We start from the raw sequence: 16,791 nt of genomic DNA, 5'->3' as shown, positions 1-16,791 counted from the left end.
CTGTGCGTTTTATTTGCATTTCCTTGTTGATAAATGATGTTGAGCATCTTTTCATATACCTGTTGGTCAACTTTATGTTTTCTTTGGAAAAAATGTCTATTCAAGTCCTTTGCTATTTTTAAATTGGGTTTTTGTTACTGAGTTGTTATAGTTTTTCATGCATTTTTAATATTAACCCCTTATTGGATATATGGTTTGCAAATATTTTCTTTCATTCCATAATAAATCTTTTCTCTATTAATTGCTTTGCTGTTCAGAAACATTTAAGTCTGATGTAGACCCATTTATCTAACTTTTCTTTTGTTGTTTGTGCTTTTGATATCATAGCCAAGTCCAATGTCATAAAGATCTTCCCCCAAGTTTTCATCTAGGAGTTTTACAGTTTTAGGTCTGATATTTAAGTCTTTAATCCATTTTGAGTTGATTTTTGTATATGGTATATAGCAAGGGTTCAACTTCATTCTTTTGCACATGACTATCCAACTTTTCCAACATAATTCGTTGAAAAGACTATCCTTTCTCCATTGTGTATTCTTGGCACCCTTATTTACATATCAGCTGCCCATTTATGCATGGGTTTATCTCTGGGTACTATATTCTGTTCCACTGTCCTTAGGCCACACTATACTGTTTAATCTACTATAGCTTTGTAATACATTTTGAAATAAAAAAGTGTACTACCTCCAGCTTTGTGTTTCTTTTTCAAGATCGCTTTGGCTATTCAGGATCCTTTGCAGTTCCATGTGAATATTAGAATTATTTCTTTTTCTATTACTTTAAAAAAAAGCCAGTAGGGGGAGTGCCTGGGTGGCTCAGTGGGTTAAAGCCTCTGCCTTCAGCTCAGGTCATGAACCTAGGGTCCTGAAATCAAGACCCACTTCAGGCTCTCTGCTCCACGGAGCCTGCTTCCTCCTCCCTCTCTCTGCCTGCATCTCTGTCTGTCAAATAAATAAATAAATAAATCTTTAAAAATAAAAAAATGCCAGTAGGGTTTTGATCAGTATTGCACTAAATCTGTAGATGACTTTGGGTATCATGGACATTTTAACAATATTAAGTCTTCTAATTTAGGAACACAGGATGTCTTCACTAATTTGTATTTTCTTTAATTTCTTTCAGCAATATCTTACAGTTTTTAATGCACAAGTCTTCACCTCCTTGATTAAGTTAATTCCTATTTTACTCTTACTGATGGTATTTTAAATGAGGTTGTCTTTCCAATTTCCTTTTTGGATAGTCCATTGTTAGTGTACAAAAATGCCTCTGATTTTTATATGTTAATTTTGTATGTTGCAATTTTGCTGATTTTCTTTATTGGTTCTAACAACTTTTTGTGGAGTCTTTAGAGTTTTCTATATATAAGATCAAATCATCTACAAATACAGATGATTTTACTTCTTCCTTTCCAATGTGGATGTGTTTTATTTCCTTTTCGTGCTTAATTGCTCTGGCTAGGACTTTTTTGTTGCTGAGAAGTGATGAGAGTGGACATGCTTGTCTTGGTTCTGATTTAAGAGAAAACACATTGAGTCTTTCATCATTAAGTATGATGGTAGGTTTGGTGTTTTTCATATAGGGCCTTTATTATGATGAGGTGATTTCTATTTCTAGTATTTTGAATATTTTTATCATGAAAAAGTGTTAAATCTTGTCAAATGCTTTTCTTCCTCAATTCAGATGATCATGTGATGTTTATCTTTCATTCTGTTAAGGTGGTTTATCACAATTTGTGTAGGCTGAACTATCCTTCCTGGCAGGGATAAATCTCACATGGTATGATCTTTTCAATACATGATTAAAGTTGGTTGCGTGTATTTTGTTGAGAATTTTTGCCCCTATACTCATCAGGAATATTGACTTGTCGTTTTCTTTGCTTGTAGTTCTTTGGTATTGGTGTCAGGATCGTACAGACCTCATAAAATGAATTGCGAAGTGGTCCCACCTTTATAGTTTTTTGAAAGATTCAAAAGTCTTCAATAATCTCTTACTATTAATCTTCCCTAGATCTTTGGCAAAATTCATCAGTGAAACCATCCAGTCCTGATCTTTTCTTTGTTGGGTTTTTGAATACTGCTTCAATCTCTTTACTATTTTTTGTTCTATTCAGATTTTCTTTTTCTCACTGGTTCAGTCTTGGTAGGTTGTATATTCCTAAATATTTATCTTCAAGGTTATCCAATTGTTGGTATATGACTCCTCATAGTGGTCTTTTATTATCCCCCCCAACCCCTTCACTGTAGCATCAGTTGTAATTTTTCTTCTTTTGTTTCTGATCTTATTTGAATCTACTTTTTTTCCTAGTCTAGCTAAATGTTTGTCAATTATATCTTAAAAAAAAAAAATTCAGGCTTTCAGGAAAGATGGCAGAAGAAGAGGATCCTAGGCTCACCTTGTACCACAGATACACCTAGATAGCACACACATCACTGTAAATAACTTAGAAAATGACCCAAAGCCTACCAGAACAGACTCTACACAGTTAAATATAAAAGAAGAGGCCATATTGAAGAGGGTAGCAAGGGTGGAGACATGGTCAGGGACCAAACTGACTCACAGGACTGTCTAAAGGAAGAAAGGATGCCATTGGCACAGAGAGGGGAGAGGAGCATACCCCACCACAGGCACCCCAGGCATGTCGGAGCCACACTGAGAAGATGAATCCCTATTGGGCTTTGAAATCCAGAGGGGCCTAATTTCACAAGTTCTTATAATCAGTGGAGTATAAAACCTTGAACTTTGAAAACCAGGTAGCTCAGCTCTGGGAGAGCTGGAGGGCAATAGGAAACTGAGTCCCCACACTTAAGGAGGCAGCACAACAAACAGTCCCACTGAGATACAGCATAGAAACACAGTTTGAAAAAAAAAAACCTGGGGTATACAAGAAGGAGATTTATTTACTAATCTCAGAGCAGGTGCTGGAGGGGTATGGATCTTTGTAAGATTCTACAAGAACAAAAGAGTTGGTGGGCACCATTTTCCTCTTCAAACCCCTCCCTACCCCCCAGCCCAATCTAGAGACACCTGCAGGAACCAGCACAGAGCAAACACCCTCTGCCTAGTTTAAAAATAGTGCACCCCAACCTGCATTCTCCTGCAGATGCTCCCCCTCTATCCCGGGTTAGGCAGTGCACTCCACCCCTCCATTCTCCCACAGGCCTATCCCCCCAAAATATCCTTTGCAGGAGTCCATTCAAAGCAGTGCCACTAGCCTGACAGTGTGCAAGCAGAGCTGACAGGGGCCAACACTGCTCCAAACTGACTCCTTCCCTGGAGAGAGCGAAAGATAACCCCACACACTAGCCTGACTGTGACCCTAGCAGTGGATTGGGGGTAGGTCTCTGTCTGACTGCAGTCCTTACTCACAATGAAAGCTTCTCATGGAACAACACAGGAAGAACACCCTGAAGTTTGGTGTTAATCCAGCTTTGGCAAAAGCCTCGTCTGACACAAATCATGCCCAGAGTGGCCTGAGACTGGCCCATTAACAACACAGGAATCAAACTATGCCCACAACAGGCAAGAAGAGCCACTGCAGATGACTGGACTGAAGGCAAATGTGGCTCAGCCGTAATAGCAGTGTACACACAGCACACATACGAGACACCCCTGAAAGACCAAGTTCTGGTGAACAGGGGCATGGTTCAAAAGAGGTCCACAGGACCTCTTCTTCATAAGGCCACTAATTTCAAGAATAAGAGACATAGCTGACTTTCCTAAAACGCAGAAATAGACACAGAGAGTTAGACAAAATGAGGAAATCACAAGACAGCTAAACAAAACAAAGATAAATAATATACCTGTTAGTAAATTTAAAGTAATGGTAATAAAGATATTCAAGGGACTGGAGAAAAGACTGGAGGATCTCAGTGAGACCCTTAACAAAGAGATAGAAAACATAAAAAAGAACAAATCAGAGATGTATAACTCAATAACTGAAATTTAAAATATAGTAGAGAAAAAATGGATCAGTGACCTGGAAGACAAAGTAGTGGAAAGCAATCTAGTTGAACAGGAGAAAGAAAAATAAATAATAATAAATTAAAATAGATTAAGGGAAAACAATGACATGATCAAGCATAACAACATTCATATTATAGGGATCCCAGAAGAAAAAAAAGAGAGCAGAGGAGGAAGAAAGATATATAGATAGACAGATAGCTAGATAGATAGACAGATTTGAAGAAATAATAGCTGAAAACTTTTGAAGAAGGAAACACAAATCTAGATTCATCAGGCACAGGAAATCCCAAACAAAATCAACCCAAGCAGATCCACACCAAGACACATAGTAATTAACATGGCAAAAAATATAAATAAATAAAATCTTTTTTTTTAAATGGCAAAAAGTAGTGACAAAGAGAGAATTTTAAAAACAGCAAAAGAAATAGCCGCATACAAGGAAAGCGCCATAAGGCTATCAGCTGATGTTTGAGCAGAAAACTTGACTGGCGAGAGGGTGTAGAATGATATGTTCAAAGTGCTGAAAGAAAAAACCTGCAACCAAGAATGTTCTACCCTTCAAACTATCACTCAGAATAGAAGGAGAGATAAAGAGTATCCCAGAGGGAAAGAAAATTAAAGGAATTTATCACTACTAAACCATCCTGAGAAGAAATGTTAAAGGGGATTCTTTGAGTGGAAAAGAATGACCACAAGCAAGAATAAGAAAAATAGGATGCACTAAAATTATGTATATCTGTAAAAATCAGTCAAGGATTAACACACACAGGTGTAAAGTATGACATCATATGCATAAATTCTGGGGGGAAGGGAGTAAAAATTTAATGCTTTTAGAATGGGTTCAAACTTAAACATCCATCGAATTACTTTAGACTGCTTATATGCAAAAGACTATATAGATAAACCTAATGGGAACCACAAATCAAAACCTGGTAATAGATATGCAAAAAAATAAAGAGAAAGGAATCCAAGCAGATCACTAAAGAAAGTCAGCAAACTATGATAAAAGAGAACAAAAGAAAGAAACAAAACACTACAAAAACTACCATAAAACAAGTAACAATATAGCAATAAATATATGACTATCAACCAATTACTTTGAATGTAAATGGACTAAAGGCTCCAATAAAAAGATATAGGGAGACAGTATGGGTAGAAAATAAGACCCATCTATATGCTGCCTATAGGGGACTCATTTCAGGCCTAAAGACACAAGCAGACTGAAAGTGAATGGAGGGAAAGCATTCATCATGCAAATGGAAGTAAAAGAAAACCAGAGGAGCAATACTTAGATCAGACAAAATGGATTTTATTTTTTTTAATTTATTTAAGAGAGAGAGAGAGCAAGAACAGGGGGAAGGGCAGGGGTGAGGGAGAAGCAGACTCCCCACTGATTAGGAAGCCTGACTCAGGGCTTTATCCTAGTACCCCTGGGATCATGACCTGAGCTGAAGACAGTCACTTAACCAACTGAGCCACCTAGACCCCAGACAAAATGGACTTTAAAACAAAGACTGTAACAAGAGAAAAAGATATTATGTAATCATAAAACAATTTGACAAGAAGATATAACAATTGTAGATATATATGTACCCATCTTGGGAGTACCCAAATACATAAAGCAGCACCCAAATACATAACAGATATAAAATAAATAACTGACAGCAACACAATAGTAAGAGACTTTAATACTCCACTGACGTGGAAGATCATCCAAACAGAAAAATCAATAAGGAAAAATTGCTTTGAGTGACACATTGGACCAGATGGCTTTAACAGATAGATTCAGAACATTTCATCCTAAAACAGTAAAATACACATTCAAGTACACATAGAACATTCTCCAGAATAGGTCACATAAGAGGCCACAAAACAAGCCTCAGTAAATTAAAAAGAAAAAAAAAATAGGACCTCAAGTTATACCATGCATTTTTCCAGCCATAGCTTTATGAAACTAGAAATCAACAAGTAAAAATCTTGAAAGAACACAAATACACAAAAGTTAAATAACATGATACTAAACAATGAGTGGGTCAACAAAGAAATCAAAGAGGAAATAAAAATTATATGCAAACAAATGACAATGGAAACTAATGGTCAAAATCCTTGGGATGCAGCAAAAGCTGATCTAAGAGTGAAGTGTACAGAATACAGATGTACCTTAAGGAGCAAGAAAAATTACAAACAACTTTGTCATACACTTAAAGGAGCTAGAAATAGAAGAGCAAATCCAAAAACCAGTAGAAGAAAGCAATTATACAGATTAGAGCAAAAATAAATGAAATGGGAAAAACAATAGAACAGATCAATGAAACCAGGAGCTGGTTCTTTGGAAAGAACAAAATCGATAAGGCTTTAGCCAGACTCCTCAAAAAGAGAGAAAGAGAAAGAGGCAAACACACAAAATGAGAAATGAAAGAGGAGAAATAACAACATAGAAATATAAAGGATTTTAAGAGAATACTATAAAAAATTATATGCCAAAAAATTGGACAAACTAAAAGAAATGGGTAAATTCCTAGAAATATAAAATCCCCAAAACTGAATCAGAAAGAAATAGAAAATTTGAACATACCAGTTACCAGCAATGCAATTGCATCTATAATCATAATCATAATCATAATAAAACTCCCAACAACCAAAAGTCCAGGATCATATGGCTTCATAAGTGAATTTTACTGAACATTTAAAGAAGAGTTCTTACTAGGTATTTATTTATCCAAAGTATACAAAAAGGCTGATTTGAAGGGGCACATGAACCCCAAAATTTATAGCAGCATTATCAACAATAGCCAAATTATGGAAAGAGGCCAAATGTCCATCAACTGATGGATAAAGAAGATGTGGTATATTCTTAAATTGAAATATTACTCATCATCAAAAAGAATAAAATCTTGCCATGTGCAGCAACGTGGATAAAACTAGAATGTATTTTGCTAAGTGAAATAAGTCAGAGAAAGACAAATGTATGATTTTACTGATATGTGGAATTTAACAAACAAAACAGATGAACATAGGGGAAGGGAAGGGAAAATGAAATAAGATAAAAATGGAAAGAGGGGCAAACCATAAGAGACTCTTAAATATAGCAAACTGAGGGTGGCTGGAATGGAAGTGGGTGATAGGAAGTGGGCGGTGGGCATTAGGGAGGACACTTGTTCCTATGAGCACTGGGTGTTATATGTAAGTGATTAATCACTGAATTCTACTAAATTCTACTCTTGAAACCAACACTACACTATATGTTAACTAATTTAAACTTAAATTAAAAAAAAAACAAAAATAAAGAAGAGTTGATGCCTATTCTTCTCAAACTATTTTTAAAAAAGTAAAAAAGAAAGGAAAGTTTCTAAATTCATTCTATGTGGCCAGGATTAGCTCATACCAAAAACAGATAAAGACACCATCAAAAACAAAACAAAACAAAACTACAAGCCAATATCTCTCATGAGCATAGATGCAAAAATCCTCAATCATAATACTATCAAACAAACTTCAATAATACATTAAGTCATTCACCATGATTGAGTCAGATTTATTCCTGGCATGCAAGAATGACTGAATATTCACCAAACAACATGACACATAACATCAATGAGAGAAAGGATACAAACTATATGATCATTTCAATAGATGCAGAAAAAGCATTTGACAAAGTACAACATCCATTCACGACACAAATCTTCAACAAAGTAGGTTTAGAGGGAACATATTTCAACTAATAAAGGCCATTTTGAAAAGGCCACTGGTAACATCATACTCAATGGTGAAAAACAGTTTTCCCCCTAAGATCAGGAATAAGTGAAGGATGTCCACTCTTACCACTTCTATTCAACATAGTACCCGAAGTCCTAGTCACAGCAATTAGGGGGAAAAAAAAAAGAAATAAAGGGCTCCAAATTGATAAGAAATAAAACTATCACTATTTGTAGATGATATGGTACTATATATACAAAACTCTAGAGACTCCACCAATGAATTCAGTAAAGTTACAGAATATAAAATCAGGGCTGCCTGGATGGCTCAGAGGGTTAAAGCCTCTGCCTTCAGCTCAAGACATGACCCCAGCGTCCTGGGATCGAACCCCGCCATCGGGCTCTCTGCACAGCAGGGAGCCTGTTTCCCTTCCTCTCTCTCTGCCTGCCTCTCCACCTACTTGTGATCTTTGTCAAATAAACAAATAAAATCTTTTAAAAAAAGAATATAAAATCAATACACAGGAATTTTCTGTGTTTCTATATACTAATAATGTAATAGAAAGAGAAATCAAGAAAACAATCTTGGGACACCTGGATGGTTCAGTGGGTTAAGCCTCTGCCTTCGGCTCAGATCATGATCTCAGTCCTGGGATCAAGCCCCGCACCGGGCTCTCTGCTCAGCACAGAGCCTGCTTCCCCCTCTCCCTCTGCCTGCCTCTCTGCCTACTCGTGATCTCTGTGTGTCAAATGAATAAATTAAAAAAAAAATCTTTAAAAAAAAAAAAAAAGAAAAAAAATCTCATATTTAATTGCACCAAAAATAACAAAGTACTTAAGGATAAACATAACAAAGATGGTGAAAGAACTTTACATTGAGAACTATAAAACACTGTTGAAAGAAACTGAGGACAACACAAACAAATGGAAAGAAAGCCCATGCTCATGGATTAGGAGAACAAATATTGTTAAAATGTCCATGTTACCCAAAGAAATCTACAGATTTAATAAAATCTCTACCAAAATACCAGAAGTATTTTTCATATAACTAGAACAAATAACCCTAAAGTATATAAGAAACCACAAAAGACATGAAATAGCGAAAGAAATCCTAAAAAAAAGGAGCAAAACTAGTGGGATCACAATCCCAGATTTCAACATATATTACAAAGCTGTAGTAATCCAAACAGTATGGTGTCAGCACAAAAAGAAAGACACATCAATAGAAGAGAAAGAAAGACACATCAATAGAATAGAACAGAAAAAAACCCACGCTTATACAGTCAATTAATCTAGGACGAAGGAGGCAAGAATATGCAAGGGGAGAACACAGTCTCTTCAACAAATGGTGTTGGAGAACACTGGTGTTAGACAGCTACATGCAAAAGAATGAAACTATGGAGCACCTAGGTGGCTCAGTTGGTTAAGTGACTGACTTGATTTTGGCTTAGGTCATGATCTCAGAGTTGTGGGAACAAGCCCTGCGTTGGGCTCTGTGCTCAGCAAAGAGCCTGCTTGTCCCTCTCCATCTGCTCTCCCCACCACTTGTGCTCTTTCTCATGAATGAATGACTGAATAAATGAATGAAACAAACTGGACCACTTTCTTACACTGCACAAAAATAAACTCAAAATGGATTCAAGACCTAAGTGTGAGACCTAAACCCATAAACATCCCAGAAGATAGCACAGGAAGCAATTTCTCTGATATCAGTCACAGCAATATTTTTCTAGATCTGTCTCCTGAGGCAAGGGAAATAAAAGCAAAAATAAACTTTTGGGAGTATATCAAAATAAAAACCTGCACAACAAAGAAAAATAATCAACAAAACTAAAAGACAAATTATGGAACTGGAAAGATCTGCAAATGACATATCCAATAAAGAGTTAGTATCCAAAATATATAAGGAACTTATAGTGCTCACTTTGGCAACACATTCACAAAATATATAAAGAACTTATAAAACACTCCAAAACAAATAATCCAATTAAAAATGGGCAGAAGACATGAACAAACATCTCTCCAAAGACCTACAGATGGCCAACAGATGCATGACAAGATGCTCAACATCACTCATCATCAGAAAGATGTAAATCTAAGCCACAGTGAGATACCACTTCACATCTGTCAAAATGGTTAAAATAAAAAGCACAAGAAACAAGAAATGTTGGCAAGAATGTGGAGAAAAAAGAATCCTTGTGCACTGTTGGTAAGAATGCAGCCACTGTGGAAAATAGGATGGAGATTCCACAAAATATTAAAAATATAATTACTATATGATCCAATAATTCCACTACTGGGTATTTACACAAAGAATACAAGAATGTTAATTTGAAAAGATACATGCACCCCTGTGCTTATTGTAGCATTATTGACAATAGCCAAATTATGGAAGCAACCTAAGTATCCACTGATTGATGAATGGATAAAGATGATGTGGTATAATATGTGTAAGAGTGTGCACATGTGTGTCTGATGGAATATTACTCAGCCATAAAAAATAAAATCTTGCCATTTGCAATAACATGGATGGATCCAGATGGTGTAAGGCTAAAGGGACAGAGGTCCATCAGAGAAAAACAAATGCCACTTATATATGGAATTTATGAAACAAAACAAATGAACAAAGGAAAAAGAGACAAACACCCCCCCCAAATATTCTTAAATATGGAGAACTAATGATTACCAGGGGTGAGTGGAGGGATGGGTGAAATAGGTAAAGAGATTACAAACACACACATCATGGTGAGAACTGAGAAATGAATAGAATTATTGAATCACTATATTGTATACCCAAAGTTAATATAACATTGTATGTTAACTATAGTGGAATTAGAATTATAAAGATATATAATGGTTAATAATATGTTAAATAAAATTTTCTAATTTAAAAAACCAACTTAATTTTACTGATTTTTTTGTTTTTCTATTCTTTATTTCTCCTTTACTCTATTATTTCCTTCTGTGTGCTAATTTTGCAATTAGTTTGTTCTTTTTCTGATTTCTTGAGCTACAATGTTGGTTTGTTAATTTGAGATCTTCCTTCTTTTTGATGTAGGCATTTGTCACTGTTAACTTCTCTCTCAGTATTGCTCTTGCTGCACGCCATTGGTTTTGGTATGTTGCTCTCAGTTTTGTCTCAGAATACTTTCTAATTTCCCTTTTAATTTCTTCTCTATGGTTTTTCAGCAGTGTGTTGTTTAATTTCTAAGTATTTGTGAATTTTCCAGTTTTCCATCTGCTATTAATTTCTAGTTCTATTCCATTGTGGTTAAAAAAAATACTTAGTATTATTTCCATCTTTCAAATTTGTTAAAACTTGTTTTGTTACCTAACATATGATCCTGGAGTATGTTCCATGTGCACTTGAGAAAAATGTATGTTCTAGAGCTACAAGGTAGAATGTTCTGTATGTGTCTATTAGGTCCATCTGTTCTACAGTGTTCCAGTGTATTGTTTCCTTATTGACCTTATGTCTCAATGTTCTATCCATTATTGAAAGTCATATATTGAAGTCTCCTACCATTATATTGCTACTTCTTCCTTCTATTTTGTCAGTGTATGCTTTATATATTTAGGTACTCTGATATTGAGTGCATAAGTATTTATAATCATATCTTCCTAGTGAACTGGTCCTTTTATCCCTGTATAATGTCCTTTTGTCTCTTGTGACAATTTTTTATTTGAAGTCTATTTTCTCTGATATAGGTATACCCACCCTGACTCTCTTTTGGTTAGGTCAGGATTTGCCTGGAACAGCTTTTGGCCTCCCTTCACTTTCAACCTATGCATGTCCTTAACTCTGAAGTGAGTTTCTTGTAGACAGCATATAGTTGGTTCTTGTTTTTTTTGTTTTTTTTTTTTAAGATTTTTATTTATTTGACAGATCACAAGTAGGCAGAGAGGCAGGCAGAGAGAGAGAGGAGGAGGAGGCAGGCTCCCTGCTGAGCAGAGAGCCTGATGTGAGGCTTGATCCCCGGACCCTGGGATCATGACCTGAGCTGAAGGCAGAGGCTTTAACCACTGAGCCACCCAGGTGCCCCAATTGGTTGTTTTTTAATCCATTGAGCCATTCTATGTCTTTTAATTAGAAAGTTTTATCTATTTACATTTAAAGTAATTGATAGAGAGGGATTTACTATGGCCATTTTTTTCATTGTTTTCTGTCCGTCCTGATGTCCTTTTGTTTCTATTTCCACCCTTCTTGTTTTCTTCCATGTTTCTTTTAATTAACATTTGTGTATTTCTATATGGATTTTCTTCATGGTTACCATAGGGCTTACATAAAACTTAAGTCTATTTTAAAGCTGATATCAATTTAACTTCAATCACATACAATAACTACACTTTTACTTCTCTACTTCTTCCACTTTGTTATTGATGTCACAATTTACAACTTGGTGTATAGTGTATCTTAACATATTTTTATAATAAACATATAATTTTTAAACTTTGATCCTAAATTAAAAGTGATTTGCCCATCACTTTTTTTTCAATCAATTAATATTTATTATCTCATTTTGTTTCTGGGTTATCAGGAATCCAGAAGTGACTTGCTGGGAGGTTCTGACCAGGGTCTCATGCCCATCACTCTTACAGTATTACAGTATTCTGTATTTATCTATATATTTACCTTTACTAGCAAATTTTATACTTTAATATGTTTTTGTACTGTTGTTTAAAACCCTTTTGTTTCAATTTGAACTTCCTTTAGCAATTCTCCTAAGGCAGGTCTAGTGGTAGTGAACTCTTTCAGCTTTTGCTTATATGGGAAAGTCTTTATATCACCATGATTTTCAAGAGACAGTTTGCTGAAAATAGTGTTCTTGGTTGGTAGTCTTTTGCTTTTAAGACTTTGAATGTATCATCCCACTTTCTCATGAATTACAAGGTTTCTGCTGAGAAATCCACTGATTGTCTCATGGTCCTTCCCTTGTACACCACAAAATTTCTCTTGCTGTTTTCAAAATTCTTCATTTTTTACTTTATTTTTTTTTTAAGGTTTTATTTGTTTGAGAGTAAGAAAGCTACAGAGAGAACACGAGCCAGGGGCAAGTGCTCACCTGGACTCCTATTACACCGGTTCACCTAGGCTATTGAAATAGCTGTGGATGCCTGGGTGGCTCAGTGGGTTAAGGGTTTGCCTTCAGTTCTGGTCACGATTCCAAGGTCCTGGGATTGAACCCCACATCACACAGGGCTCCCTGCTCCGTGGGGAGCCTCTTTCTCCCTCTGCCTGCTTCTCCTCCTGCTTGTGCTCTTCTCTGTCAAATAAATAAAATCTTTAAAAAAAAAAAAAAAGTTTCTAACTCAGTGGCTTTTTTTGACCATGACCCAGCAAATATTTTATATTTCAACAGGTACACACACACAGCTGAATATTTTTATGAAATATCATTCTTACTATATGAAATACACTTTGATATTTTATATTTATTTTATTAAAATGACTCATAATCTGGTAAATTGATTTCAAGATCTCTTGTTGGTGATCTGTTATTGAAGAAACTCTTTTCACTGGTGTCACTGTTTGCACTTTCTCCCTCTATAGACAATCCTCTACCAGCAGCTAGAATAATCTTTCAAAATATGTCATGTTACTTTCCTGTTTACAACCCTTTGATTGCTTCCCATCTACTCAGAATAAAATCCCAATCCTGGGCACCTGGGTGGCTCAGAGGGTTAAGCCTCTGCCTTCAGCTCAGGTCATAATCTCAGGGTACTGGGATCAAGACCCACATCGGGCTCTCTGCTCGGCAGGGAACCTGCTTCCTCCTCTCTCTGCGGGCCTCTCTGCCTACTTGTGATCTCTCTCTGTCAAATAAATAAATAAAATCTTAAAAAAAAAAAATCCCAGTTCCTAAGCATGAACTGTGAGGCAGTGACTCTAACACCTACCTATATCTCTAACATCATCCACTACCATTGCCTGGCACTCACTCCACCCCAGCCATGCTGCCCTCTTGCAGATGCTCAAGTATACCAAAGTGCTTAAAGCCTCAGGGCCTTTGCACTTGCTAATTCCGCTGTCTAGAACCCTTCCCAGATCATCTTTTAGCTCACTCTCTCACTTTACTTATAGGCCTTTCCTGGTCATTTTTCCTAAAATCAGCTTTCTGCCCCATCATTCTTGATCTTCTTATCCTCCTTTAATTTTTATATCACTTAACATTCCCTCACATTATATTATGTACTTAAATATTAATTTGTTTACTATTTATGTCCCTTCATAGATACTAGTTTCATGGATGTGATTTTGGTCTCATTTAATTTTCTACTACCTAGGAGGGAAAAAACTGGCAAAGAGCTGGGACTTGAATGTTGCACAAATGACATTTTTTTTTTCCTCACTGAGACCTTCAAGAGCAGTTTTTTCTTTCACTGCCTCTCCTTGACTTAACTCAGTTCTTCCCATTCCTTAGCACTGGAGCCTATTTATCTTGCAACAAGAATGAAAGCCTTCTCCTTCTCAGCAAACAGCCCCTAAAAATTCAATAAATATTTCCTACCTCATCTAAATGTAGAATACTTATTCCCATACCCACAAAATATTCCATATATTTAGATATATATAGATACACTTTTTAAGTAGGCTCTACACCCAGCATGGAGTCCTACATGCTGAACTACAGCAAGTAGAAGGAACTCTGAAGAAGGAACTCTCAACTCTGCACAGGGCTTGAACTCATGACCCTGAGGTCAAGACCTGAGCTGAGATCAAGAGTTGGACACTTAACCCACTGAGGCACCCAGGCACCCCACTCCACGCATATTCTTATTCCTAGTTAAAACTGATAACTAAATCATTTTGTGTGTAGCCACCAAATGGTTTTATCTGTCTTAAATTATATCTAAAAGGCAGGGGCTTAACAATCCTTACAGTGATGAGTGGTATTTTGCCCAATGCCAGGTTTTAATGAATATTTTATTCAGTTTTAACAAGCAGATGGTGGGGGATTAATAGTCGAAAGAACACAGGTTTTGAAGTTGCACAGATCTAGGGCTGCTCCCAGCTGTCACTTAATCTCTCTTGGGTAACCTTGGGTGAGTCACTGAACATCTCTGGAGATAAAAGTATGTCAAATTTTTAGCACTACCTCCAACACAGTGAGGTCTCAACAAATTGCACCTACTGTTACTTAATTGGGTGCTTGTGTGTCTTGTAGAATAATACAGAAGATTCACTTGTTCAGAAAGGAGTCTAGTGCACGCTCCCCTCCAAATAGTTCCTTGTTGCTAACTAGCAAAATTTCAACACTCCCTTTTGTGGAGATGGCATCCATATAAGGAAGCTGCATATCCACTTAACCCACACCTTTACCACTATGGGGAAGTCTAGGCTCCCTGCTTCTTAGGGAAAGCTGAAGCTCATGTTTTTGAGAGTTCCTTCTGGTATTAACTTGTCTCTGGTATGCAGGTTTCTTGGGGGGGGCGGGCGGATAAAATAGTTTTTCTGGCTTTCTTCAAGCAACTTTTGTTTCTAACTACATTTTTAATTTTTTTTTAAGATTTTATTTACTTACTTGAGAAAGAAAGTGAGAGAGAATGAGAGAACATGAGGAGGAGGAAGGGCAGAGGGAGAAACAGATTCTCTGCTGAGCAGGGAGCCTGAAGTGGGACCTGATTCCAGGACTTGACCCTGAGACTCTGGGATCATGACCTGAGCTGCAGACACTTAACAGACTGAGGCACCCAGGTGCCCTAATTTTTTTTTTTTTTTAACTTTAATCAAATTCAATATACACTCATGTTCATTCACTCACTGAAAAAACATTACTTAAGCAAATGCTTAGTATGGTCCTAGCAGCTATATAAATACTGCTCAAGAAAAGATAAAATAGCTGTCCTTGTTTAATATGTTGTTTATAGAGTATAAAAATTTTAAGAATTTCCCCATAAACATAAAAATTAAGGTTAGAGGAACAGTAAGATAGTAAATTATTTTACATTTAGAATCCTTTATTCTGATTTCTTTTCCTTGAGATTTAATTGACTAGTGCCTAATACAATATATTATATACTGAGGCAGAAAATGAAGCCCAGTGGGACAGAAGTCAATAGACTCAGCAAATTCTTCCATTGATAAATCACTTCCTATACTTTCCATTAATAACTTCCAGGTCTTAATCAATTCACTTTATATACTTATGCCTCAGTCCTCTGTAAAAGAACAAGATTTTACTAAATGATTTCTAAAAGTCCTTTCTTGTTAAAAGAATTCTATATTCTGTAATTCTAACTTCCTTTTTTAGTGAAAATAACTCATTATACAGGGTTTCCAGAAATTTTAAAGTTCAGTATTTGCAATTTTGAATATATAAGTCAATTTCACACTATTTCAGAATTCAAAATTATCAGACAAAATGCTCTCTTTGAAAAAGTATCATGTGAAATCAATGTATACAACTTGGAAAAAGTAAACTGAATGCTATATGGTACAATCACAAATGTGTCATATATATAAAACATTAGTTTCTTACATATAAATGATCATTACCTGGAAAGAAATTCTTCTCTGAAATACAAATATTCCATCCTGAATCTCTTCAAAATCTCTATTAATTTGACAAATTCTTTATCAAGAGATTCTTTGTGGTTTCCCAAGCTGTTCAGCATTAATATGCAAAGATTTAGTTTCTCCTCCATTATATACTTGAATTCCTACAAGAAAATTACAAAAGAAACTCCGCTCTCCCACTGTTAAATATAAACAAATGATAGGCAAACAAAATGTTATGGTCATCCTGTCTCAATAGTATTCATGTTTATTAAACCCCCAAATTCTAATTGAACAGAAACCAATTCTCAATTGCCCCCAAATTGATTATTCTTTGACTGATTATCTCATTTTAACAAGTACATATTGGGTACTTGTTATGTGCCTAAAACTGACTTTTAAAAAAAAAAATAAGTGGTCCCTGACCATTTATTTCATCAATCATCACAATTGGTTTAGAATAGGAGGAGATAAGGAGGTGCAATAAAAATCAGTTATTTGTTTATTAGCATGTTCAAAAGCAACTTTTTAAAAAAGGGCTTGTTAAAGGGCTTGATATTAATATTCCAGAGTTCTCAGAGTTTGCTTCTTGCTTTAGCTTAATGTAGGAAGCTGATGGATGATAGAGGAAGTCAAGAA

At 35.9% G+C, this 16,791-nt stretch overlaps 1 protein-coding gene across 5 annotated transcripts in view; it reads right to left on the bottom strand.

Moving 5' to 3' along the window:
* The window catches only part of LOC131838920 (inositol 1,4,5-triphosphate receptor associated 2-like), a 65,469-nt gene extending 49,177 nt beyond the window's left edge, over nucleotides 1-16,292 (bottom strand). For 4 of the 5 annotated variants that reach the window (XM_059185773.1, XM_059185775.1, XM_059185777.1 and 1 more), the window contains exon 1: nucleotides 16,153-16,291. In XM_059185773.1, the coding sequence (XP_059041756.1) occupies nucleotides 16,153-16,271 (119 nt within the window). In that variant the 5' untranslated portion in view covers nucleotides 16,272-16,291. Of the gene's footprint in view, nucleotides 1-16,152 lie in introns of all 5 variants that reach the window. The other variant, XM_059185774.1, reaches the window with a different exon arrangement.
* Nucleotides 16,293-16,791: the final 499 nt, after the last annotated feature.

This window comes from Mustela lutreola, chromosome 8 (genome assembly GCF_030435805.1).
Source record: "Mustela lutreola isolate mMusLut2 chromosome 8, mMusLut2.pri, whole genome shotgun sequence".
NCBI lineage: Eukaryota > Metazoa > Chordata > Mammalia > Carnivora > Mustelidae > Mustela > Mustela lutreola.
This window is presented reverse-complemented; position numbering and strand designations above follow the sequence as displayed.